We start from the raw sequence: 25515 nt of genomic DNA, 5'->3' as shown, positions 1-25515 counted from the left end.
TGAGGAAGGGTGACCAGAAGATTCATGCAGCTGATGCTCGAAAGCCTAAGGGAAGAGGAAGGTACTTATGCTTATAATTTTAAAAAAAAATGACTCTAATTTTATCTTTCAGCTTCTGAAAAATTTTATGGTTATTGCACAGGAATATACAAACCTCTACAGTGGAAACACCCCCAGTGCCTAAGCTCAGTGATGAGCCTGATATTCCGGAAGATGGTTATAGCTGGCGCCGCCGCAAACATGAAACGCTGCTAGGAGTTCGATGGTACTACATTTGCTTCGTCGTAGTAATTATGCGCAACGATTTCTTTTGTCAGATCTTTGATCTTGTCTTGCATCTGAATTGACTCTGAATACAGACACCCTTATGAAATTTAGCTTGATTTATTGTTATATAGGAATTTAGCTTTTTCTTCTAGGTTTTATGGATCTTGAGGCATATTCAATGCTTAAATCCTTTAGTTTTTCTGAATAGTAAACATAAAGTTTGTATTCTAGCATTACTGGTATTATCATTATAAGTTCTAAGGGTCAACTTTCTGTTGCAATGAAATATAGTTACCTCTATGACACCATGATAAGGAAGAAGAAGGGAAAAATGGTTCTAGATTAGGAAAAGTTATTCACTTTAAATGTTTAACACTTCAAGAAGAAATCTTCCTAAGAGGGTTTACCAGAGCAATGAGAACTAAGAAACAGTGAAATTAATAAAGGCTTACATTCTCTTATTCAGGTTCTATATCTATGTATTCCAACAGTTCGAGGCTGAATTAGTGCTTCATGTAACTAGTGTAGGAGTACCACTTTATACTCTATCAACCGTAGGAAATTACAGCTAAACTGTATTGGATAAATGCTACTGTTGTCATGAAAGATTTCCCATTAGCAGCTCTAGGTAGTCTTTCGTTTAATGTCCGCGAATCATTTCAAACTACGCGAGTTCCTATTTCTTGATGGCTCTAAACAAATCCAGCTTAATCTGTTTGTTGGTTTCATTTTAAGTTCTATTCTGAATCTGACATTTATGTTTGCTCCTTCTTTCATACGTAAAGCTGTTACTATATCTTTCTGAATTCTGTGCAGTTTTTATTACAAATGCACCCGTCAGGGATGTGAAGCTAGGTTGCTAGTGGAGATATTTCCGAAAGACCCCAAGGAGGTAAAATTCACATATACTGGGAAACATTTTCATGCTAGGCAATTTAAACTATGAAATCCTTTTTCTGGTTCCAAAGTATTGCGAACACAGAGCAGAATGCACATATATAATAAGTAGTGATCAAGCTTCACATAGTAGAACACACTTCAGCTTCACTGATCATTGAGGAGTTGCTTTCTGAGGATCGAAATATATGGACATTGTTTACGTTAATCTCAAATATATGCTTTAGAAAGTCACAGACAGTTCCAATACGAGGTCTGAAACAGTTTTAGTACTCCTTTTCATCTTTCTTTTATATCCTCCAGTATATGAAATAGCTATGAAGACCTTGGAATGATTCACATACAGTGCGTCGTCAAGCATCATTAAAAGTGAGGATAGTTGGGATCTGCCCGTGATTAATGAAATCAATCTTGTTCAGTCTCGCACAGCATAGGACTTGTTCAGGGAGCTCCTCCTGCTTCTGGGCCTGTGTCAAGTTTCCCATAGAGTTAGTTGGATCATAATACTTGACATACATATAAGAAAATCTAGACAAGTCACAGCAAAAGCTAAGATTAAACCGACAGTGATAGTTATATACTTATATGTTCTCAATCTGTAAATGGATTGTCGACAGAAGACCCAATTATAGTTCATAGATCATAGTGAGATTGATACAGGTCATGGTAGTCTTTCTTCATGAAAACTGCAAGTACAGTGAGTTTTTGATAGGCAAAGAACAGGGGTAGTGATAGTGTCTAGTGAAGTCAAGAAACCTCGTGGTTCTGATAGTCTAAGTTCATGCGGCCTCCTAGTATCTAATAAGGTTCCAAGTTTTAACAGATGCTCTTCATTTATACAAGAATCATGGAAGGGAACTCAACTCCATAGAACATGACTTCGGTGCATAATTTGAATAGGTGTTTGTAGTGATACGTATCCTTGAAGAGTTGTAGACTCTATATATTCCATGAGTATTGGTCCTTTCTTAATGGAGTTCAACCACAAGATTAAGTAGCTATATTTTCGAGTTTCCATAGTGGGATTCATATGTTCCTCTATAAATCAGCAGGAGGCATGGATATCTTAGCTTGAGTTTGTTGCAAAGTGCCTTATATATTTTTTTAATGGCTGTATGAATTATACAATGCGATTAGGAAAATGTCTATGCATGACCACAAATTATGAAGAACAATTTAGTAATGAAGGATCGACAGTTATAAGAGAAGAGAAAGTTCTGCATGGCTAACTATTTTAGCTTAAAGTGCAAAGTGAACTCTTGATCCGTCAAAGTCTCAAAGATGATAGATTTTTACTAGCATGCTCTTTAAGAACATCATATCTCCAAGTTGAGCAAACAATAGGATGGCAGAATTTCATGAGATGGAGAATAAAAATTGCATGTATAGTTAAACCCAAGTCGAGGATTCCATGCTTCAGACGTTCTCTGAATGACTCGAGTGCCTTTCTCGAGATGTAGCTGAACTGATGTATGTCGAGATCAATCTCAAAGTAATTTGAACCCTGCGCGATATGAAATACATTAAATAGCGATTTTAATTTTTTTTTGTCTTTTTAGCACTAAAACATCTTTATGTAACTTTATGTGCCGCCAAGAAATTAGATGTGAACTTTGTTAAGAAGAGGGAATAGCTTTCTTACCCTATAAAAGTCGTGTTGCGGCCGCGAAAGCACTGGTTTGTCCTTGTACGTTTGAATGAGCTTTCTCTCTGAATAACTTAAATGAAGATCCTCTGGATTTACTACTCCAGCCATAATCTTCAACCTTTCTCTATAAGACATAGTGGATTCCATTGCAAATCCTTTGACCTTTTCAGTTTCATCGTTGACGAATTTCTGCAGGAGACTATCAACCATTAGATCTAAAGAAAAGATAAACAGAATCACTAGAAGCTTCTTTTGTTGAGAGCATAAAATAGTATAAAGATGATTAAAAAGAGATCTACCCTTATGGAATCCTGAAATTGAGCAGAAACATCTTTGTCAAAGCATTCAGAAATTTTGAAGTATAAAACAAGGCTCATACCCTCACCATCACTATCTCCAAGAAACATAGCTGCAGGATATGTAGGTACCTGCCATGAAAGTAAAATGTCATTAGATATATAACACAAGCCTGACCGATATTTTAAACTAAAAGACTGATCCTTTAAGCATGACATACTTGAATGTGAACTATTAGAAGAGAAGGAAGTTTCTGCTGAGGCTTGACATGTGGAAGTTCAATGTACTGAGCAATGTGATGAATCTTGCGGTGTGTAATGAAGAAGTCTACTCCAATTGGATAATATGGCGTGTAATATGCAGCAGGAGATTTCTTCTTGTCTCTGCATTAAACTATACATTTCAGGGAGATATAGATCAAATTACACATAGATGAAGATAACCGTAAGCTGAAATCATCTAAAAAGACATGCGAGTTATGTGAAGTTTGACTATGCATGCCTGAAATAACTTCCTCCTCTAAGCTTAAAATTTGAAGGATTGAGAGAAGATTAGCATCCTGGTGTTGGTTTTTCCCCTGGAGAACAATGAATCACTGAACCTGCTCTTGGATGATACAAGAACTTGGAAGCACCTATGCAACACGAACAACCATAAGTTTATCTTTTTCAAATGAATATCTCAACTGATGATTCTTCTATTATCTTTGCGCCATACTGTCTGTAAAAGAGTTAAATATTCCTTTTAAGAGATAATATGAATGATTTGAAATGCAACTCGGAACCATCTTAAGCTTTTATATATATATTCTGACATATATAGCGAATTGCATATGAATCCATTCATTAGCAAAAGATACAATGATTCAGAACATTAGATAAATGAAAGGTTAATTAGAAGCGACAATAATAGGTAATACAAAAGTACATAAAAATTTGTGAATTACATGAAGCATCAAATCTCCCTGCAGGAAACGGAGACACTACATGTCGGTGATGGATACTGGACACATTAACCATAAAGATTTTACTAAAATATCATACAGAAATTTTCATTATATTGCTGAATGCTGATTAATTGTAAGCTATTCTAGGAAGGGAATTCCAAACCAGAAGTTGAGCAAATTTTGAGTTAAGATGAAATAAACTGAAATCTTTGGAAGTTCCTTGAGCCAAGTTATACCCGAAGATAAAGTAAAACCAATGAAGAAAAGAAGTAGAAATTTCCCTTACAAAATTCTGTTGTTTCTTCTCCATCGTAAAACTTCCTCTTATATGAAAGACTGATAACGGCTGATTTTCTTTTCTGGCACAGAGAGCTGACACCTGAATTCTGGTAGATTTTGTCATTAAAACTAAGAGATGAGACTAACTTACGCAAGTGAGAATTTTCTTCTGTCTCATGTCTTACTTTCAGACCTTTGAAGCCACCACAAGAGGCTGCTAATTTTTTTAAACTTTTGGTAGTAACATCCATGCTTTGGAATCTTGATCTGGCCTCACTGACTGTTCCCTTAGAAAGATGGTAAACTTGCGGTGTTACAAGTGCAAGCTTATCAGCATCTTTAAGTTTGTTGTTGCTTAACAGATTTTCATTTTTAACTCCATTAGTTCTATTTCCATCTCTTTTCAGGTATTGCTCAACGGCCAGTGGTATGTATTGGAGCACCATCGCGGAATTCCTCAAGCTTGCACATTGCATCCACGACACGTGAAGCATTTTGGTACTGAATCATTTGCCTTTCAATTGTATCTGTTCAGATGGAAAGCAGTACGCTTGTGATGTTATGAGAATCAAGAACAGAATTCAGAAAGACCACAAGATGAATCCAAATAAAAGAGTAATGTCAGTATGCTTTGCACCTCCAACGACACTGCTGAGTTCATCATCAGAATCAGACTCAAGAACGCTGACGGAGTCGAACCATGCATCTTCTTGGCATAATCCTTGGAAAAGGTGAAGTCAAGAATCAGCACAATTTTTTCTGAATATAAAGTAATATCAAACACTAAACAGTGGAAGTAGTGAAACATAATGCCTTTATTTGGTTCAAGATACGACTGTGAACTTGTACTTTGTTAGTAGTCAGGGTGCATTATAATTGATTATTCTATTAATTTAACTGAATATATTTCTCTAGATGGTGACTGAAGCATGACAATGGATTTTTCGAGTTAAACTCCTTTGCAAATGAATTAATGAAATTAAAGGACTTCCAGATGCAAACTAACTAGTAAAGAAATGTTGAACCTCTAATCTATGTTGTACCTTTATTTCCATTACAAAAAATCTAGATATAGATCAATTCTGAGTACTTCATATGCAAAAAGAATGAGTGGATGTACAATTCTCTCAGAGAGAAAAAGACTACCATGAGCATCCATCTGACTATGATGCCACTGCATCTGTGTTAGATGTAATGTCAAATTGGAAAGCTCTGCCTTCCTGTGAGATGTTGCGGCAGTCTCAACATGAACAAACACACTAAGAGAAAAGTCAGGGAAGCGATTTCCAGCATCTCCGATCTGCGGTTTAGGTCCATCAGGAATTGAAGATTGTTTCTTTCCACGCTGTTTTCTTGTTTTGAAAAAGTCTTTTGGTGGTCTCTGCATACTGCTTCATTTCGACACACAGGCACCCATGATGACTATTTGATTCTAGAGAGCCCAACTGACAGGTTAAGTATCCTTCAGAAAATTATCCAGATCTCTAAGAGGAACTCCAGATGGATTATTCAAACTTCATGCCTTCCATCTAACCTACTCAAAAAAGATCTGAGCCACTGATCAGGTAATACTAAGACAGAATACTAGTAATCCAGTTATGCTCTTTAACATAGGAAATCGATTCATTATTATAGTTTCGACATTGTCAATGCACAGATTCTTGGAAAAGCATATCAGAAATTTTCAGAAACTTATCATTGAATGGTCATTCTCCTTGTCTGAACATTACAATAGTTCTCAATTATGTAGCATTTGATAACAGGATTAATCACATGATCGTTAGAATTTGGATATCATGTAATTATGTGAAAACAATTGGTCAAAGTGATGCAAGTAAATGATGTAATCTGATATGTCAAGTTGAAATTTTTGTCAGAAAATCATCCTAACTATGAGGAAGGTAAATGATAATTTATCAATAGTACATCAACGAAACCAGCATACCAAACAGATACGAATATAAACTCCGTTGAATTACAGATTATTTACCGAGATTGCAGAGAAAATACGATATCAGCCAGCAACCAATAAGAGCAGGTTTAGTCAAGTAACAGGAAGAGGCTGCAAGGAAACAGCCCACTCCCTCATACATCAGAAGTAGGATTCTGTATAAAAGAACAAGCTGGATTAACTCAAAACCAATTGTTATGTTAGTATCAATCCAAGAAAAACAAAGTGTAAACCATCTTGTAACAGGAACTACTGTCAAACATACAAAAGAGTGTAAATTGTTCATGATAGTATATAAATGAAGCGGCCAACCTTCATGAGAAGAAAGCTAAAGACAATGTTTCTTTTCCTAAGGTTCTTTTGCATATTACCAGATTGAGGTTCGTGTTTACCACCTACATTATCGTTCTAGCCATCACTAGATCTCCTCAGTGTAGATATAACTTTTTTCATGGATGTTCCTAATTATTAGCTAAAATACCATTCTTTTATGCATTCATTGTTTGTGGAAAAAGAGAACTAAAAACTGTAGGACTTTCTATTTCAAATATATTGAGTTGATAAGCCTACAATAAAGCAATAGATGTAGGTGGCGATATTGGAAAACAAAAAACCTTCTTCTACTGGAATAGAAAGAGAGAAGTAATTAGAGAAATCTCAAAAGGAGCAAGAAAGCCACGGTTACCTTAATTATTTATCTTCTGTCCAAATAAGTATAGAAAAAATTAACTAGATATATGAACAGAAGTATTATTGAGCTGGAGAAAGGAGAGAAATGAGAAGAAGGTTATGATATCCAACGGAAGCAAGAAAGAGAGAGAGAGAGAGAGAGGTCAAAGGAGGTCTCTTCTTATTGTGTCTATATATAGCTATTCTTGGAGTTCAAAGCACCAGGAATTAGAGAGGGATGGATAAATTGAAAGAGAGAATTAAGAGAGCTAAAATTATTCAAATGTTGAAGCACCAATTATCCGACTCCATGTGGAGAAATTAAGGTGGCAGATTAAATTAATTCCCTCCTCTCCCTTCCTATTCCTACCAATCTTCTTCGCATATTCACTCCATCTATATATATATTTCTAAGTTAGGCACCGGATCAAAGCCCTATAAATTATGATAATAGTAATAATAGTGTATGAATTCGTAAAGGTTGTCCTTTGCGTCATGAATTCATCTTGGCAACTATTCCCTCTCTCCAATTAATTTTCAGTGCTCAATCTGATAATAAATAATTGATCCAAAATATTAACAATGTGAATGATATACATATTTAGAAACAAATCCAGCAACTAGAATCTTAACATCTACCAGTGAGTCGTGATCGATCGCCATCAGATCTACCAAAAGGAACAGAAAAAGAAAGAGATGCATGATCACCTATAACTTAATTTGATCATCCTCCTCTTATTCAAGTTGCAAACCTTGAAAATCCTGTCTTTTAATTCTGTACACATCTCTCTCTCTCTCTCTTTCTCACTTTATCAAAACTACAAACAGTTGCAGTGGAATCATATCAAGCTTGGAGAGCACCCTTCTCTTCATCATTTCCTTGCCAGTTGCCTTCCCTGGCCTTGCAGCTCTTGTAAAGCATGCAGGTGATGATGGTGTCGAGCACGATGACCAGCGAGTACATGTAAGCGATCAACAAGCCTTCCCAAGAGACCATCATGCCGAATCCTCCATGCAGTTTGTATGATCTCATAACTCTGAACTGAAACAAGGATTCAACTGCAGCTATGCCAAGATTCGCGGGCAAAGACAGCGTAATGGCGGTGGCGGTCCTGCCTCTGATGAGCATAAGAGCTTTGACGAAGGCCAGATACCCACCGCATCGCTCGATGCCCGATACGACGATGGCCAGGTTGCAGGCCACCATGGCATTGGCAAGAACTACGGAATAGACGATGACGCCTGCGACAGAGAGGACCAAGATGGAATTTTTCGATAATAAGTGGACAACCTCCATGGTGTTGAATGCCAAGAAGAGGAGGGAGAAGACGGCAGCATTCGCGGAGAGGATAGCGAAGGAGTTGAAGATCTGGGTCTTGACGAGGGAGGAGTAGAGATGAAGAGCAGAAACAAACGAAGGTGATGACCGTTTGCACGGCGGGAAATCACGTACGATTTGAAAAACGGAAGCTTTTGCTAATAGTAGGAATGTGAACGCGAAGGGGAGAGTAGAAATGGAGGATAAGATGGTCTGTGAGAGCTTGGAATTGAGCAGCAAGAAGAACTGGGACGCCGCCGGGAAGCCCGCCGCGTCGAAGAGCAACCAGAGCCTCGACGAGATCTTCGAGTGGACTGCGGAGGAAGAGACGGCCAACGACTGCGAGAACAACGCCGCAGCGGAGAAGGGTAAGGCGAGGAACGCCGCCGTCGAGGCCGCAGGGTGGTAATTCTTGAAGAAAGAATGGAGTGATCTCCTTAAGATGTTGATGGCCTTCACCATTGTTACTATTATTATTGCTTTGCTGCTTGAAGGACTACAAACGATTTTGTTCCTTGGTAGCTTATCTGAAACTGGACAAATAGGAAATGAGAAGTAGTTCTCATATCCTAGTAGTAGTAGTAGTAGTAGTAGCAGGCTAACTGCTGAATCCAACAACTACAAAAGCTGAGGGGTTGCTGTTCTAAATCCACCAATCTTTTACAGTGATCTTTCCTTTGATCTGAAGCATGTAACAAGAAAGTAAGACCCCACCAAAGAATTATTAGCTCCAACGTCTGTGGCTTTTGCTGGAGCTGCTTTTGTTAATGCAGGCATGGTCTATTATGCTTGATCTGAACTTTGATTTGCCAACATTGCATCAAGTGGGTGTGTTATGAGAAGGTGACTTTGATGTTAAATATAGGATTAGGACCATTAGAAAAAGCAGCAGTTGGTGGAGTAGAATTGATTTAAGATAAGTTTTAGGGGATAATTATTTGGTCAAGTGGATTAGGTAGATAGCTATGCAGATGTGCAGAATTGTGATTGCTTTGATGGCTGTAGAGAAGCAGCAATTCCACCCTATTGTAGTTCTTATTACAAGCCCAGAGTGATTCAATTATTTTAACAAGAATTCAGAAGCCAACTTAAAAGTTTCCAACCTTTTAACCCTTGCCACCATTGCCTCACATGTACCATTACAATCTTATGCTGCTTTAGTGTGAGATAAAGGAAGATGGTGGTCCTGTTATTTTATTTAGCATTCTAAGTAAAGCCTAGAAATGTAGTAATAGTAAAACATTAATCACATCAAGATTTGGTGCTACATAAAGAGATATAAATTTAGCTTTTTTTAAGGGACTTGAAAGATGGTATGGCACACCAATAAAATCTAGTAACATCTCAATGACTTCTATTTTTTATTGAAAAAAATGTCTATAGATATGATGAGTTAAAGGTTGGGTGGGTAGGCGGAAATGACAAATATATAGTACTCTAAAATGGAACAGAGAAGTATCCTAAGAACTTGGTCCACCAGGGCCTCTTTTTTAAGTTTGGCTTCTCCTCTTTAAATTGAGTGTTATTATTTGGGAACTAAGTCTTCTTCTTCATTTACTCTTCTTAATTGCAGAATAGTTGACAGTGCTACAAGATTTCCTACATCAAATTACACAACTAGAATATTTTGTCCAAGCTTAGATTCTAAGCAAAAAATTGAAAAAAAAATCTTTCAGTGGCCTACCTTGCTTTTTGGATAGTGATGGTGTCAGCATGAGAGAAGGTTGTAATCTTCATCAATGAGACACCAATTGTATATCGTCTGTTAGAAGACTGCAAACAAATTTGAGGAAGATGATGCTTCAACTAAATCCACATCTTTATTTACCAACATAATGTACAAACTAAGCAAATAAACTGACACTCCAACAAAATTGTCACCAAAATGGAGAATGGAAACCTAGTAGATCAGCAACATTGGATGATAAATATTTTGCATAAACGAGGAGTAAAAATGAGCTTAGAATTAATCAGTAAATTAAGAGATAGCAATCAATAATTACAGTTATAGAGTCTTTTAAGAAAGCAAAGGATCTTTTCTGTAGAATTTTGGAGGTCACTTGACACATCCACTAGACATCAAACACTTCCTAGTCATTGTGGTAAGAATAGTTTAGAGGACTTTATATAGGTGAATTTGATAAAACTAGCCACTCTATTTTCCAATAAGAAGGGGACCAAAAAGACTTGGAATTGATATATTAACTAAAATAGTTCCATCTGCTTTAATGGCAAACACAATGACAAATATTGTCAAGACTTGAATGTGACGTTGCCTGAAGAAAATTTCAATCAACATTTGAATGTATGGGCCCACAATTTGAAATGAAATTAGTGACAGCATTATTATACGAGAAATTTCTTTAAGGCAGCATATGTCTGCAGGTCTAAGGATTGGAGAAAAATATTAATCAGACGATCCAGAAGACTGACTGACATAATCCAGATTTCTGATTTTCGGTTGATCTCAATTTCAAACTAAAAATTTTCACTTGTGAAATATAACTTCCATACTAGTTTAGTCAATATTGAGATAAGCTGTTATTTGATTATTATACTGGTATAAAGAGACTTATTTCACAAGTGAACTAAAAAATATTCACAAACACACCCATTCTTGAAGTAGTGAAAATTGTCTATTCTCTCGCATAAATAAATAAATAATAATGATAATAATAAATTAAAAAAAAAAGAATAATCTAAGACAAGACATGCAATGAATGGTTGTCACTTGCATTGCATCCGTAGATATCAATTAACATATGTACTATAATAGATAGAAATAGAAGCTAAAATGCTCAAATTCAGATGGAAGCCAAGCAGCATTAGAGTCTCAATGCCATCACATGCCAGAACGCCTGTTGGCCTGCATCCATTCAACCAGTACCAACCAGTAGAAGATATACGACAATTTGACCATGATTCCGTTCCATGCCAACTACTCAGGGGCAAAGGACAATAAAAGATAATATAAGTAAAGACCAGGAAACATACTCGAGTAACAATTGGAAAGTATTGAGTCTAATTTCTGCTTCGTAACTAACTTAGAAGTACAAGAGTCAAATGTTTTACAACTTTTGGGGTTAAAGCAACACATCAACAAAAAGCCAATGAGGCACAGAGACATGAACACTATGTCACTAGCACCCAACAAAAGATCATCTACAAAGAATAATCCGATAGCCAGTAGAACTGGCGTACTACTAGGAAGTCTGCATGAACAAGAAAGCAGGAGCGCAGCTTGACAAGTTTTGTGGTCTAAGAGCTGGAATTTTGACTGCTATCTTACAAGAAAAAAAGAAAAAGAAAACTGTATACTGTGAGCCAGCAATTACAACAGGATGACCGCAGCTACACTGGTACTCGTTTGCCTCTGTACCGACTAAAAAACTGCAAGGAGGAAGTAGAGAATAAACTAACATTAGTCTAGCCAAAATTGGAGAAGATCAAACTTGAGCAGGAAAGCATACAAACAAATAGGCTATTGGGGATGGTTTAAAGATTATAAAAGACAAAGTTAGATGAGATATCATTGTACCGATGCCACAAATGGCTGTTGGATAATCCAACCAAGTACGGGAATCCTTTGCAAGAAAACTGCGAGCGTTGGCCAAAAACCACTGCAAAGTAAACTATGTTACAGCTCCACACAATACACACAAAGCGACAAAGCATACTATGATGTACAGTATTTATCAAGTGATTAAAGGCATTTATAAGAAATTTACACAAGTTAACACAACATTTACCCACATATAATCTAGCAAATCTTTCAAGCTTAGTCAACAAATTCAAAATTAACTGATCCAATCATTGCAGAAAACAGATGGAAGAAACTTTACTAACCTGAAGAGCACAATGAAACCATATGACTCCAAGATCATGCCTATGACAGGCCATCCGATCAGAACCAGAAAGAAGCCAATTCCAAATGAGATTGTACCCTGTCAAACCAGCAAATTTGATTGATTTATTTATTTTCTTCTTTTATAATGAGAAAAGTAACTCACAGATTTTTTTTTTTTTTTTTTTTTGGTAATGAGAAAGAACCTTGTAATTCTTAGGCTTCGTGAAGAATTGCATGGTGGATTTCAGGCCAATTGTCAACATCACGCCTGACAGAAAGAGAATCTGATATGATCCAAAAAGGAAAGCATGCATTATATATTAACTCCTGCAGAAAATTAAAAACTAAAACCAGAAATTAAATGCATAGTAATATGGAGATAGTACGTACATTTCCCATGGCTAGAAGTCCCTTGTCAAAGAAGAATATGATTCCCAGGAATGAGAACAATATTCCAAACCCCGTCAACCCTATTCCAATCTCTGATCAAGATGAAGTTGCTCAGTTTAATAATTAATAAGAAATCAAGAAGAAGAAAATGAAAAGCCTATTCCATTACTATCATAAAAAATTAACAAATGATCCTATTCCATTTCTATCATAATGAACTAACAAATAATCGTACAAAACAGGCAGATTCAGATAGATGTCAAGAAGAAGAACTCATATCATCCATCCCAGAGGACTCAACTTTGCATTTACATTTGGAATAACTATGTGAGAACTTAAATATTGTAGAACAGCGTTAGTATTAAGTTATTGACCATATTGACATACAAATTAAATAAGAAAAAAGAAGAAAAAATTAGGCTATATAGCTATCTCACATTAGTCAATTATATGTGAAAATGTCAGATGATCAAAATATATTAGATGAGAGTGAGCATGCTATGTACCACAAATGCAGCATTAATCATCTTGCACCTTATGCAGGATCAATTCATCATAAAATTAAAAGCATTTAAATAATAGAGATTAGAAGATGAATACCATGACTTATCTAAGACAAAGAATAACATCACATTGAAATTGTAGACTTCAAATCAAGATTACAATTAGCAAAACATGTTCTGCATTAACAATAAAATGTAGGAGTTGTTAAACGCCTCATAACTTAGCTATACATTCATCTCAAATTAGGGAATTTGAACAAATGAAAACAACTGTTTAGAATGTTTAGAAATATATGGTGCACACTGCACACTATGTATAAACTATGATAAAGGCTAAGCTGTGAAAAGCAAGGTGAGTAATTCATACTTTTCAGATCATTCATCTCAAACGAAACCATTGTTCCCAGCTAAAGACACAACTCAAAGAGTCTGTGAAGTAAGAACCTGCAAGAAAGAGAGCTTCTCTAAACTACTGATAGTATATATCAAAAAAAAAATCATTCAACCAAAAGAACAATAAAACAATGAAGTCAGAAGTATGGTAAATAACATAGTAAGGCATATGAGTCTTTATCAAGCCACATTCAGCATGAACTCTCAATGAACAATACCAAATCATATAAATTTTAAAATCTTAACACTATTTATATGCTGAAATGTGACCAAAATTTCCATTCAGTCTAATGTTCAATCTATAAGATTGAAACTAATATTCAATTTTCCAGTACCAACTATTATTATCTGTTTACATCTATTCAACTACCTTAATATGATAGTTTAGCTCAGACATATACAATATTTTTGGCATTTGCCTGCACCGATTAATAAAATCATTTCTTAGGTAATGAGAATATCTCAGTGGGTTAGCCTCCTCAGAAATTAGAATTGGAGTCATGTTAATGTATACAAGAATAGACTCAGAACCTTAATAAAGACATGATTTTTATAGTTGCTTTTGCGCATATATATTAATTCTCAACTCCACATTTTGGAAAATGGAAACACCAAAAGGAAACTGAGAACATGGTGCAATCAATATATGCATCAAGGCATGCTAATATCAAGCATGAAGACTTTTCATTTTCACATAAAAACTATCAACCAGAAGAAACTTTTGTAAAATTATTTTAAAATAAGTGTAATTCTCAACTACGATGTTGTAGGCCTAAAATTTATAAGATTGTTGGAACAGAAGAGGATGTTAACATACATAAGAAAACAACTTGAAACCATGATCATATGGGATCTGTAGATCTGTAGCAAAAATACAGGTTTTAATCTCATTTTGGGTCCTATTATTTGCAAATTTCAACATATCAGAAACACAAGTTTTATAGATTTTATGGACCTTGTAAAGGTCCGACACAATAGTTGCCATCTAAGATTAATATGCCTGGAGAGCAAGGTAATAGGTAGTCGTATCTTTCAAGTTTCAACATAAGCATGGATATATCTAGTCTCTACATTCTAAGGTTACAGATACATCAGCTTTGGTCACCACTCAGTACTCACTAATAGTGGTCGTAATTCCCTACTGTTTGTGGAAAAAGAAAATCTATATGGACATTTTATATCTTTCTTTCCTAATGAGAGTGTAGAGTTGTCATTGCACAAGGTCCAGAAAAGCTAACCAAAATCAAGGGAGGCAAAAACTGATTGTACTCTATGATATCCATGAGAAAGTTAAAAGTGGACCAGATACGTGGAATAAGAAAAGAAAAATCAAAAGACCTCTAAAAAGCACAAGGGCAAAAAAGAGAGAACCAGATTGGGTGATGGCAAAGGACATACAGAATTGGACACACAATAACAATATGACAATTTGACAGATGCACGAACAAATAAAGCAAGAATAAGAGAAACAACTGAATAACAAAAGATATAGATCTTGTGAACTAGATGTCAATACCTATGCATCCTATGTCCTAGGCTCTTAGCAATGAGAAAAGGTAACTAAATTCATCAATAAATGTGGTAAATCTACCCCATACATAAACGTACAAAAACATAGCTAGAGGAGACAACTAGCTCATATGGTTACCCAAAGAAATTCAAACGAATCTGTAGGCAAATTAAGGAATTCAGACCTATTGGTCTTAATCCAAGAGTAAAAAAGACATGAGAAGGATTAGCCTATGCATAGATAACTCCATACGAGAGGGTCAATAAATAGAAGACTAGGCAGATCCAGCTATAAATGACTCAACAACCAGAATCTCTAGAAAAGGAAGAGTACAATGGTTCTTAGAGGGACAAATGTCAGTTGTAAGCTAGATGTGCCAGGAAAAACATAAAGCATATGGAAGCTGCACAACATACAAAATTCCATCCTAAATCTAAAACAACGAAGCTTGTGGTCGAATTAGAGCCTTCTATCTCAATACTCCATTGATAGGGCATGTTTGGCAAAATTAAAAGTAACGCAGCCATTCAGTTAACATCATAACACACTCACAAGGATTTATGGCTCTTTGTGCCATTTGGTCTCAGCATTCATCTTACATAGGAGGGAGGTGTGGATATTATAGATCATTGCCACATTCAATAGCACAAAACACTTGTAACAATTAATTTGCCTTATTTTCTATAATTATAGATCCAGTTTCAGGTCGAGTTAAATCATTTCCTTATAAGGTGGCTCTTTGCACTGCCACTTCTTAATGTAAGAAAACGGCACATACATGATATAATACACACTTAGCACGTTGTAAAACAAAAAAGTTATACATCAAATGATCGACTTGTATGTCTACTTTTCCAAATCACAAACAGGCAATACGAGAAACAGATAACCTGAATGGCTACAAGCGCAAAGAATCCAGTTCCTATCGAAAGCACAAAGATCCGTCCATAAATTCTACAGGAATCACTAGATGTCAACCTATCCAGCTGCAAGATCCAATTGCTCAAGAAGAACCACAGAAAAAGATGAAGAAGAGCTCAATTCCGAAATGGAGAGCAGGAATCCAAACAACACGGGAGGAGGAAGAAATACCAATCAATGGAATCGTGGATCCTTAGCCCCCCAAAAAAAATCAAATTAATCGCACCCATCAAGTAATTCCCAACGAGAGGAAGCAAGGAAACATACTCCCAAGTAATCAAACATCAATCCAATCAAGAAATTAGAGAGAGAGGGGCGAACCGGGTGGCGGCTTCTTGAATCGCTTAGATTTGGGAGAAACGGAGTCGGGGTGCGGGGGGTGCAAAAGGAGGGGAATTGGGACTCGAGAGGGGTGTAGCGATTACAAATACTTCAATTTAGGGGGTGCAACCGAGTTACTATTTTTAAACTACATAAAATTATAAATATAATTTAAAAATAGTTTAAAATTTTATAAAAAATATAATTACACACTTAAAAACTAAAAAAAAATTAATTCTTTACATATTTGCCACTGAGAAATTTTCAAATATTTTTATTATCATTATGGGATATTTTAGTCATTTGCATTATTTTAATTAACTTCACCAATCATTTGTTAAGAATATTATGCGAATATTCTATTAAAAAATTTATGTAAAACCACTGGTTTTTAAAGAGATTAGGAGATTTATTAAGAAAAGTAATCTTGAGAAGTCACAAGATTATAGTCCTATTTTACTTTGGAGGAACTTCTAAGTAGACTAGAGAAACAATGTTAGGACCCATTAAAATCTATTAATCTAAAGCTTCTAAAACGCTACTATTGGTTCTTAAATGCTGAAGAGAATAATAAAAGCTCTCCACAACTAGAAGAATTTTCCTTTTCTTTTATTTTTTTCAGCAGAGAAAATTATGCTCTTTTCATCTTTATTGAAAGGTTCCACCACTAGAAACAGAAGTTTTCTGCATGAATGGAAAGAAGAAAAAACAATAGAAGTTCAAGCCACAACAAGAACTGTCTTCTACTTTTACATCGAAAGAAGAAAACAGATGTATCTTTTTCAGCTACCCACAATGAATAAGAAGGTAACATCATCGTCGCTGCAACGGTAATAGAGATTTTGTCAAAACGACATCTTCTGTATGCATTTCAATTGCTTATTGAACCTATAGATGTTGCCGCGAGAAATTGTAACAGTGGTGGTATTTCCTCTGTAATGCAATCTTCTGAGGGAAGTCTGATTGCCAGTCCACAGAAGAGCTTCATGAAGCTCCCCTTTCTTCCAGCAGATGCTAGCTGTTGCTCCACCTCTGGCCTTCAATCCTTTAACACAACCTGTAGGCCACTTATCGCGCGGAAGAGCAGGAAGTAGGTAGAGATCTTGCTCAGTACTCTGAACTAGCATTTCAGAAATTGCAGCTGTGAAGCTGAAGAAAAATGGAAAGCATCAGGCATGGTAAAAAGAAATTGCTGTCTGTTTGATTCTAAGAAAGAGACCTTCATCAATATTTCGGTTACAGAAATGCATATTACTAATATAGCTAGGCTTGAACAAAATTTACCCAAAATTGGCATCTATTTGGAACGGTGGATGTGCAGTGAACAGATTGCTGTACAATCCTCCTTCAAAGTCACTTTCATGATCAGGATCTACTAAGTTGATCAATTGCCTTACCATTTTGTAAGCATGCTCACTATTGTGAAGACGAGCCCACAAAGCCATCTTCCATGTAGTTGACCATCCTGGACCAATGTCACCTAACCAAATAATAAAACATCAATCCAAGTAATGTTACCAACAAGTTCGTTTTCAACCTTAGATTGAAAAAGAAAACACAGTGATGATGAATCATTTTTTTCTTTTTAGTACTTTATTTTGCAGTTATAGGGAATTACTTGGTGCCACTTCACAAAATGTTCACCATGCTAGTGCAAGTTCAAGTAATGAGTACTCTAATAACTAATGTAAGGCTGTGTACATCTCACCCTTTTGGAACACTACATTACAGGAGCCTTGTGCATCAAGACATCCTTTTATACATGAAGTTGGCCTATTTTCATGTGAAATATATACAGTAGGATTATTTTGCTTATATCAAATGCAGGGTTTAGGGCTATGATCGTGATATTTTGTGGTTTGTAATTCTTATCGTTCCATAATTGTGGAGTGACATTACGAGAATTCAATAAAAGTATCTGAAGTGTTGAATAAAAACAAAGTTGACAAGGGTAAAATATATAATCCGCAGCAAAGAAAGTAAAAAGAAGACTTGGATATAATAGTGGAAAAGAGATATGAAAAGAATTTTGTTTCCGTATAACACTGTCTATTACGAACTGAAATATAGCAGGCTCCAACTAAATGAGACAAGGCTTCGTCATTGTCATCATCACTATTATTGTTTCATGTCTTCTTCACTAACATGATAAGTTAATATATGCAACAGTTCAAGATAGGCATGTTACAATAGTTGTAGGTACTTTAATTCAAGTTTCAAAATATTGCGACCAGAATCGGGTATCCAAAAAAACAATATATATCGGATGTATCAGCCACCATTATCAGATCTCAGTATCAAACTATTTTTTAATTACGTAAAAATTAATTTAAAATACAAAAAAAATCATTGTTATTTGCAAATTACATTAAAGCTTGCTCCATTTCTTTCAATATTTATTTCTTGAACTTCAACTACACTATCTTTGTGTTGTCAAGCTTCTCTCAATCTAGTTAGCCAATCCAAGTTGTGAGTTACACATATTTGATCTTTATGCTCAAGATAGTGTGGTATCAGATCACTGACTTTATTTGAATGCCAAACTGTTGGGGCAACTAAGCTACACAAAATGGACATTAATTTGTCAGATTATTATTTCATTAGTTCTAGCAACATAGTAATTGTACAGCAAGTTTACAAGTCCTGATGTCAAATCTTTCTCCCATTATATATAAGGTCAGTAGATCAGAAGTGTTTCATGAGATGATTAATGGAAGTTCATAAACATCTGCTTGCCAAATACCAACCCTAACCATGCTAAGGTTCTCTAACTAAAAAGATTATGAATAAATTAATCCTTCAAATATGATGCACAAACCTCTTTTATAAAGGCTGTTGGCAGCAGCTTTGCAGAGCTCAGGTGTTTTCTTGATTGATATTGTATGACCCGGGAAAAGACCAAATAGGTGAGACAAATGTCTATGGTGGACTTCTGGATCCTCAAAATCTTGTGCCTGAGCATGTAGCTTGGAATTAAAGGTGGCATAAAATAGCCAAACATAATTACTATCGACACAATAAAACAAAATCTAGCACTTACCCATTCCATAATTGAACCATCTCTAGCAACCTTTGTTGGGGGAAGCCTTGATAGTGCCTTCTTGATCTGCTCAATTAAATCAGTATTGGTTTTTCCTAGAACCTATAATGACAAAAATAACAAAGAGCCCTTAAATTCCAAATATTTGGGGAAAACTTAAGCTTATTAAACAAATAAAGAAAAAAAAAACTATGTAACTACATAAGTATGAGTGTGCATGCCTCGCTGAGCTCACAAACTATAAACATCTTTTTATGTGGATTCACATGTATAAACTAGAAAGATACAAGCTTCTAATAATGTAAATAAGGATATTCAAGCAAGTATATGTCCAGCCAACCAAATATATATAGTTACCTCGGAAGATGAAATAACTGCAGAGAAAACCTCCCTTATGATGGCGATGTCCATAGTTGTCGAATAGCTCACACATGCAGTCTTACCATCTGGAGCAATAAAAGAATGTTCGGGAGAGGTAGAAGGATTGGTTTCCAAATAACCTGCATGACCTTCAAGTAGCCAGTCTAGCAGAAATAAAGCGCACCCCTCGAACAGCGGATATGCTGTATTCTCTAAAAAACTCTGAAGTAATGAGACAAGAGTAAACTTTAGACCCTGAAGTAATGAGACAAAAGTATACTTTTCAACATTATGCCAAAGTAGATCTATACACTCCAATATCACATCTTTCAAGAAGCTTGGAACAACCTCAATTTATCATTTCTTTGGTATTTTTCCAAGTACTGAACAAAAGAACATTCTTTTGATAAATAGATGAGCAGGGATGTCATTATAAAAACCTCTAAAACATAATTCACACATACCCTGAGCTAGAGAGACCTCAAACGGCATCAGAAAATGTGCATAGAATCTGAGTGGTGTTAGACCATCAAGGGGTTAAATAGAGGGGAACTTTCTAGTAACACTTCACATGCAAAAGATCGTGCTAGTACTTATATGTGGTACAAATAATTCTGTACCACAACATATATATATATATATAAATATTCACCAGTTAGCCAGGGCCAGAAGAAATTTTATGAGGAATGAGGAGCAAGTTGAAAACTTATGGGTACAGGATCAAACCCTGGATCCATTGGGCCTACTTGTAAAACAAATCCAAAAACTTATAAATGGTAGGTCATCAACAAACTAATGAAAGAAGACAGATAAAGGAGGTACCGCATAAGAAGAATGATAAAATTGCAAGACTTACTTACCTTGTCCATAGTATATGTATAATGCTCCCAAAGATGTGTACAGAGCCAAGCACCACCCATTGGCCATAGGGCCCACTCAGGGTTACCACCGTCAGGTGATGTTTTTGCCCATAAGTCTGTAACTTGATGAGCAACCCAACCACGCGCTTCATAATTGACCTATCAGATATTAATAAGTCACTCAATAAATGCAGGAGTTATCTACGGAAAAAAAAAATTTAATATACAATAAGAGCATAACTAATTAGGCTTGAATATAGCTCAAACTATGCAGGTCTGTCTCGCATTTATTTGAACCATGAAATAAGTATTAGGGAGCCTGGAGACAATGTTCTAATAACCCCACTCAACTTTCGCAACAAAAAATAAAATTGCCCCCACAGTAATTAAATTTGAGCATGCCAATATTTGTTCAGTCATCCAACAGTTGTTGGTTTCTGTATTTCAAAATATAAGTTCAATCATGACTTTATCAGAAAGGCATACTACAGCATATATCAAACTTAGCGGCCATAGTTTTGTATCTTTAATTGCTCCAAAAGGTCCTATTTGTGCTCAAATGGTACAGAAATTGATTGAATTATCATCCACTGTATTGAGTTGTTGGCTAAGGTCCATGGAACCTCTTATTGATCAAAACCAAATAAATAATTGTTTCTCAAAAAAAAATTATGTTATTCAGAATTTCCGTACTGGTGGTTCTATTCATTGTCGTTTAGACCAGAATTTTTCATGAAAGGAACTCTACTACAGCACAATGTTCCCGCAGAAACTACAGTTGGTCAAACTTTTATCAGATAACTAAAATATGTAAGAAAGGTTGATTTTGTCATTAACAAAATTCCATAATGCATCACATTATCTAAATTTCTCACATATTCAGGTCTTTCTATCCTTCCATAGTCCATAGATTAGATCTTCAAATCAAAATTCTACTTTGATGAGCAGTTTCTCAATTGCTGTCTAGGAAGTAACATTTTTGCTTCTAAAATGGCATGTAATGCCCCCACCATTCTCCATGCACTTGGGAATGGTAGAAGTCAAAAAAAAAAAAAAAAAACGAAGAAAAAAATATACAAATCAAACAAGAAAGATGCTTATTAAATAGTCTACCTCAAAAGAAATGGTCAATTTGGGGATCTTAAATAAGCACCCAAAATATTAGATATAAGGTTTTCAACTCTGCAACACATCATTTACTTTTTCAGACAAATCAAAAGGATACTAAACTGAATGATGACTGAGTTAGAAAAATTATAAGAACACAGTTTTAGTCCGTTTTCCTGTCAAGCCTCATTGGAGGTGACACAAGGAAACACTTGAGATTATTGTTCAGGGTGATACAGATTGCAGTTCAGTTAAAGAGATATTGTAATGATTTGCAACCTCTACCAGTAAACGATAGCACTCTGATAATTTTATTTGGACGTGAATAAGTAGAAATTTAATTTTCATTTGCAACTGAATAGCACAGATCTCTTGCATTCAGCAAGTCTGAGGCAAATGCAAATCAACCATACTCAATGAGAAATCATTCTCAAAAAAGAACTCTTATGGATGCAGTTCAGAAATGTGGAAGAGATTGTCAAGGATCCACGTCTTCTCTTTTTATCTTCTTTTTCTTTTCCTTCTCTGCACAATATATTATTGAATACATATAGTTTTAAATTAACAGTAAATAAGAACCTTACTTTTGCTGTTTTACTCCCATTGACTGCAAGAGATGACATGAAGTCAAACAACGGTTGTTGGCATTCAGCAAGGTTGCAAGGAAGTGATGGCCAGTAATTCATTTGTAGATTAATATTCATGTGAGGAGCTGCACTGAAGAGGAAAAGGAAAAGTAGCATTAAATTTTTCATGCCAACTCAACTAGACCATCAATATATGAAACTTCCATGACTTTCTACCATCTAATACAAGTTAGCCAGGTAGAAGCATTACTTATTATTGAAAGTTACAGCGTGGAGGGACACTGGTAGAATAACCCAGAAAGGGCAAAGAAATGAGAAGTGGTAGGTGACCAAGAGAACAAAAACTATAGCAGCATAATGGCTAGCACTGTCAACATAATCAAGCCACTTGAAATTGCCTCAAGCTTGGCTCGATGTTACTAGGTTTGTTCTTTATGATCTTTCATTTGGAGAAGGATGATTATATTCACTACTCAACTGCCAAATTTCATGGCACTTATACCTATTCCAATTATCCAGATCCCAAATGAGCAAAAGTAAGTTAATATGAATAAGAAAAGGCAAGATAGCACATCTAAATTCTACTCAATGACAAAAAAGAAATACATGATTTTCACGTTGAAGAAAGCAAAAAAAAAAATTCCCAACAGTGATGGAACACAGTTTAAGCAATTAAAGCTAAACATAATATTATTAGGTAAAAGCATACTCCCATGGTGGCTCGATGTCTTTGCTCCATATTCCTTGTAAGTTGGAAATCTGAGTTCCAGTCCTTGAACATGCAATGAGGAGATACCGACCATAATGGAACAGAAGTTCCACCAAAGATGGATCCTCGTCATCTTTGAAAGAGTTGACTCTTTCTGCAGTAGACTTGACAGCATCCATTATTTGCATTGAAGAATTTTTCTGAGAATTGGTCCGTTTCCAAACATCCAACCCATTTTCATCAAGTGCATAATTGGAGTCTTTTGATAACTCCAAACTAACACGCTGGAAAAGACTATGGTAATCATCCAAATGATATGCAGATAACTGAGAAAATGACATATTCTTTATTGGATTTAATGTTTTCAAGGCTGCCAATGTGGGATCCACTCTAGAATCTGAAGGTTTAATGAACGGCCCTTCAAATGAGGAAGAAGCTGCGAGAAGCAAAACAACCCAGTCTGCACCATCAACTCTTAATTTCTTACCATCTAAGACTTGCATTGTACCATTGTCACCGCCTATCTGCAAGTCAAGAATAGCAGAAAACTTGATTCCAGCAGGTTTATCAGCGGCATTTTCCTTTGGTGGGTTTCTTTTCCCCGGACAGCTACCTTCCATGATGATCTGGCTCTCAGCATTTGCAGTAGAATGATGATGTAATTGACTGTCCAAAGATACTGTAAGGGACAGACGGCCAGACTTATTTGCAGAGATTTTGGTCACAAGAACTTGATGTGGATTTGAAGAGAAGTGCTCCCTTGTGTATACCACATCGCCAAGCGCATATGTCACATTCGCCGTTGCGGTAGTTAGATCAAGTTCTCTTACATAGTCAGTATATGCCACATCAAGATCACCAAAATCCAGATTAAGATTCCCAAGAGGTTGGTAGACCTTCATTAAATTATAACCAAGTGGCTTTAGACTTACTTCTTAATGCACAATTTCATGTATTGTAAGCTAGAGGTAAACATCAGAATCAGCAAGAAGTTGGTAAGACAAAGTTATGTACATCAAAGCAAAGTATGATACATACATCTGGCGAAGCACCAGACAAATCAAAAGCAGCCAAGGTAGCTTCCGAATACTGTCCTTTGTCAACAAGTTTTCTTACTTTAGAAAGAACAGCAGGTGCTTTTGAGTTTGTATAATTACCAGGTACACCAGTCCATAGAGTATCATCTGCAAAATATACAACAAAGAAAAGGATATCTTATTTTGTTCATGACCAAGTTATAATATCCAAGGCTCAGTCAAAGAAAGGAAGAAGAATTTCATCTGGCTTAATACAGTTCATCAAGTATAAGCAAAATTAATTTCTTTTGAAGTGCATCTACACTTTAGAACTCTCTAAAACTAAAAATCCTAAGTCTAGGTTCCCAAAACAGAACATGCCTGCTGTTTGATCTAGTGCCCAGCTCGGTTTCATCATGCTACTAAAAAATTATCTGAACTTGATCAAAGCCCATTAAAATATTACCCAAGTTGACATAGAAAAAACCCCACGAGTGTTACAACTAGTAATCATAGTAAAAGAACAGTACGATTGAGCTGGAGCTTCTCGGAGGCGACGCCGCCCCAAATCATCGCACCGAGGCGGCCATTCCCGATTGGAGCCGCGTCGGTCCAGTGCTTCGCGGGCTCGTCGAACACGATCTTAAGCGGTCTCGCCGGCTCCTCCGCCACCGCCCACACCGCCGCGGCGGCCTCCGCCGCCGCATCCGCGGGGCGGCGCACCCAGACCCACCCTTCGTCCCCTTCCATTGACGCAATAAGAGGAGACCGAGGCGACGAGAGGATTCGGGATGGTCTCTATCCAGAAAGAAGAGGAGAGGAGAGGGGTCACGGGCGAAGGAGAAGGACGGACGTAATCACTCCGGTGGCAGCAACTAGCGATGCGATCGATACGTCGTACAAAATGAGACAGTGCAAGGGGGGCATAGTCGACACGTGGCATGAGACGGGTGGTCCTAGTAGCTGTGGCGTGAGGAGGAGGAGGAGGGTATCGATGAAGCGTTTCGGCGCTTTGTCCAGTGGCAGCGTAAGCATGATTGTCTTCTGTTTGGAGAGCTCGGAGGAGTTGTCATTTAGCGTGAGCGTCTTGTAACAGGGAACAGCAAATTTCTCCACTGATGAGAGATTAAAGCGGGTTTGCTTTACTACGTGTGGTTAATGGGGGAGGGAGTAGGAGAAGTCTTGTGTTTGGTCGAGTCTACTTGTTTCCTCGAGATCATCCCGAGGTGATCTACGGAGCCTTTTGTCTGCTTACTTAGATACTTACTTTGGACAATACGCAACATAAATTAATATAATCTATGTTTTTTATAATTCCGATGCTCTTGTAATGTACCAAATTGACAAAATTATATTATTCGTAAAATCAAATATTATCTTTGTATTTCCTAGTTTTATATCAATTAAGACAAAAAAAATGTGTAATCCGTTGTATTACTCTTAGGGTTGAAAACGGATCGAATACGGATCGGATAGTGTTCAACCCATATCCGGATTCATATTTTTAGTTCGGATACGAATATCGGATGGATAGCAAAATTTAAAACCATATTCTAACTAAACCGATACGAATAATTTTCGGATATAGATTGAATTTAAAATAATTATAATATTTTATTTAAATATAATTAACATAAATTTATTAAGAGTTTTACAATAAATAATTTTTTTGTATGTCA

General features: G+C 36.2%; 3 protein-coding genes and 1 pseudogene across 4 annotated transcripts; all 4 read right to left on the bottom strand.

Moving 5' to 3' along the window:
- Positions 1-1430: 1430 nt before the first annotated feature.
- Positions 1431-5721, bottom strand: LOC140775147 (uncharacterized; annotated as a pseudogene).
- A 1767-nt stretch (positions 5722-7488) lies between these two features.
- Positions 7489-9085, bottom strand: LOC140774242 (uncharacterized). The gene has a single exon (XM_073117155.1). The coding sequence runs from the start codon at positions 8732-8734 to the stop codon at positions 7799-7801; it is 936 nt and encodes a 311-aa protein (XP_072973256.1). The 5' UTR covers positions 8735-9085; the 3' UTR covers positions 7489-7798.
- Positions 9086-11287: 2202 nt separating this feature from the next.
- LOC140772869 (vesicle transport protein GOT1-like) lies at positions 11288-16278 on the bottom strand. 2 transcript variants are annotated; one of them, XM_073115095.1, is made up of 7 exons: positions 16158-16278; positions 13380-13456; positions 12510-12601; positions 12323-12403; positions 12119-12216; positions 11811-11892; positions 11288-11662 (listed from the first exon to the last, which is right to left on the bottom strand). In XM_073115095.1, the coding sequence occupies exons 2-7, from the start codon at positions 13408-13410 to the stop codon at positions 11624-11626; spliced, it is 423 nt and encodes a 140-aa protein (XP_072971196.1). In that variant the 5' UTR covers positions 13411-13456; positions 16158-16278; the 3' UTR covers positions 11288-11623. The 2 variants fall into 2 exon arrangements, with proteins under 2 accessions (XP_072971196.1, XP_072971197.1); XM_073115096.1 differs by lacking the exon at positions 16158-16278 and adding an exon at positions 15806-16127.
- Positions 16279-16754: 476 nt separating this feature from the next.
- Positions 16755-24714, bottom strand: LOC140773072 (alpha-L-fucosidase 2). Its single transcript, XM_073115427.1, has 10 exons — positions 24367-24714; positions 23859-24004; positions 22821-23716; positions 22109-22241; positions 20418-20576; positions 19555-19779; positions 19198-19299; positions 18976-19111; positions 17442-17637; positions 16755-17306 (listed from the first exon to the last, which is right to left on the bottom strand). The coding sequence occupies exons 1-10, from the start codon at positions 24584-24586 to the stop codon at positions 17003-17005; spliced, it is 2517 nt and encodes an 838-aa protein (XP_072971528.1). The 5' UTR covers positions 24587-24714; the 3' UTR covers positions 16755-17002.
- Positions 24715-25515: the final 801 nt, after the last annotated feature.

The sequence above is a fragment of the Typha angustifolia genome, chromosome 13, assembly GCF_048772165.1.
Source record: "Typha angustifolia cultivar Huaian chromosome 13, ASM4877216v1, whole genome shotgun sequence".
Classification (NCBI taxonomy): Eukaryota; Viridiplantae; Streptophyta; class Magnoliopsida; order Poales; family Typhaceae; genus Typha; species Typha angustifolia.
The sequence above is the reverse complement of the archived record's forward strand: the minus strand, read 5'-3'. Positions and strand labels throughout refer to the sequence as shown.

Bases quoted from the DNA above. Each gene is read 5' to 3' on its own strand.
- LOC140772869 (XM_073115095.1), bottom strand. From the start codon at position 13,410: ATGGTTTCGTTTGAGATGAATGATCTGAAAA. The intron at 12,217-12,322 runs GTTCTTTCTCAT...CTGGTTTGACAG, and splicing joins CGAAGCCTAAGAATTACAAG to GGTACAATCTCATTTGGAAT. The intron at 11,663-11,810 runs GTACAATGATAT...TCCTCCTTGCAG, and splicing joins AACAGCCATTTGTGGCATCG to TTTTTTAGTCGGTACAGAGG.
- LOC140774242 (XM_073117155.1), bottom strand. From the start codon at position 8,734: ATGGTGAAGGCCATCAACATCTTAAGGAGATCACTCCATTCTTTCTTC.
- LOC140773072 (XM_073115427.1), bottom strand. From the start codon at position 24,586: ATGGAAGGGGACGAAGGGTGGGTCTGGGTGCGCCGCCCCGCGGATGCG. The intron at 22,242-22,820 runs GTATGCTTTTAC...TTTCCTCTTCAG, and splicing joins GACATCGAGCCACCATGGGA to TGCAGCTCCTCACATGAATA. The intron at 19,112-19,197 runs GTAAGTGCTAGA...CTACATGCTCAG, and splicing joins ATGGTTCAATTATGGAATGG to GCACAAGATTTTGAGGATCC.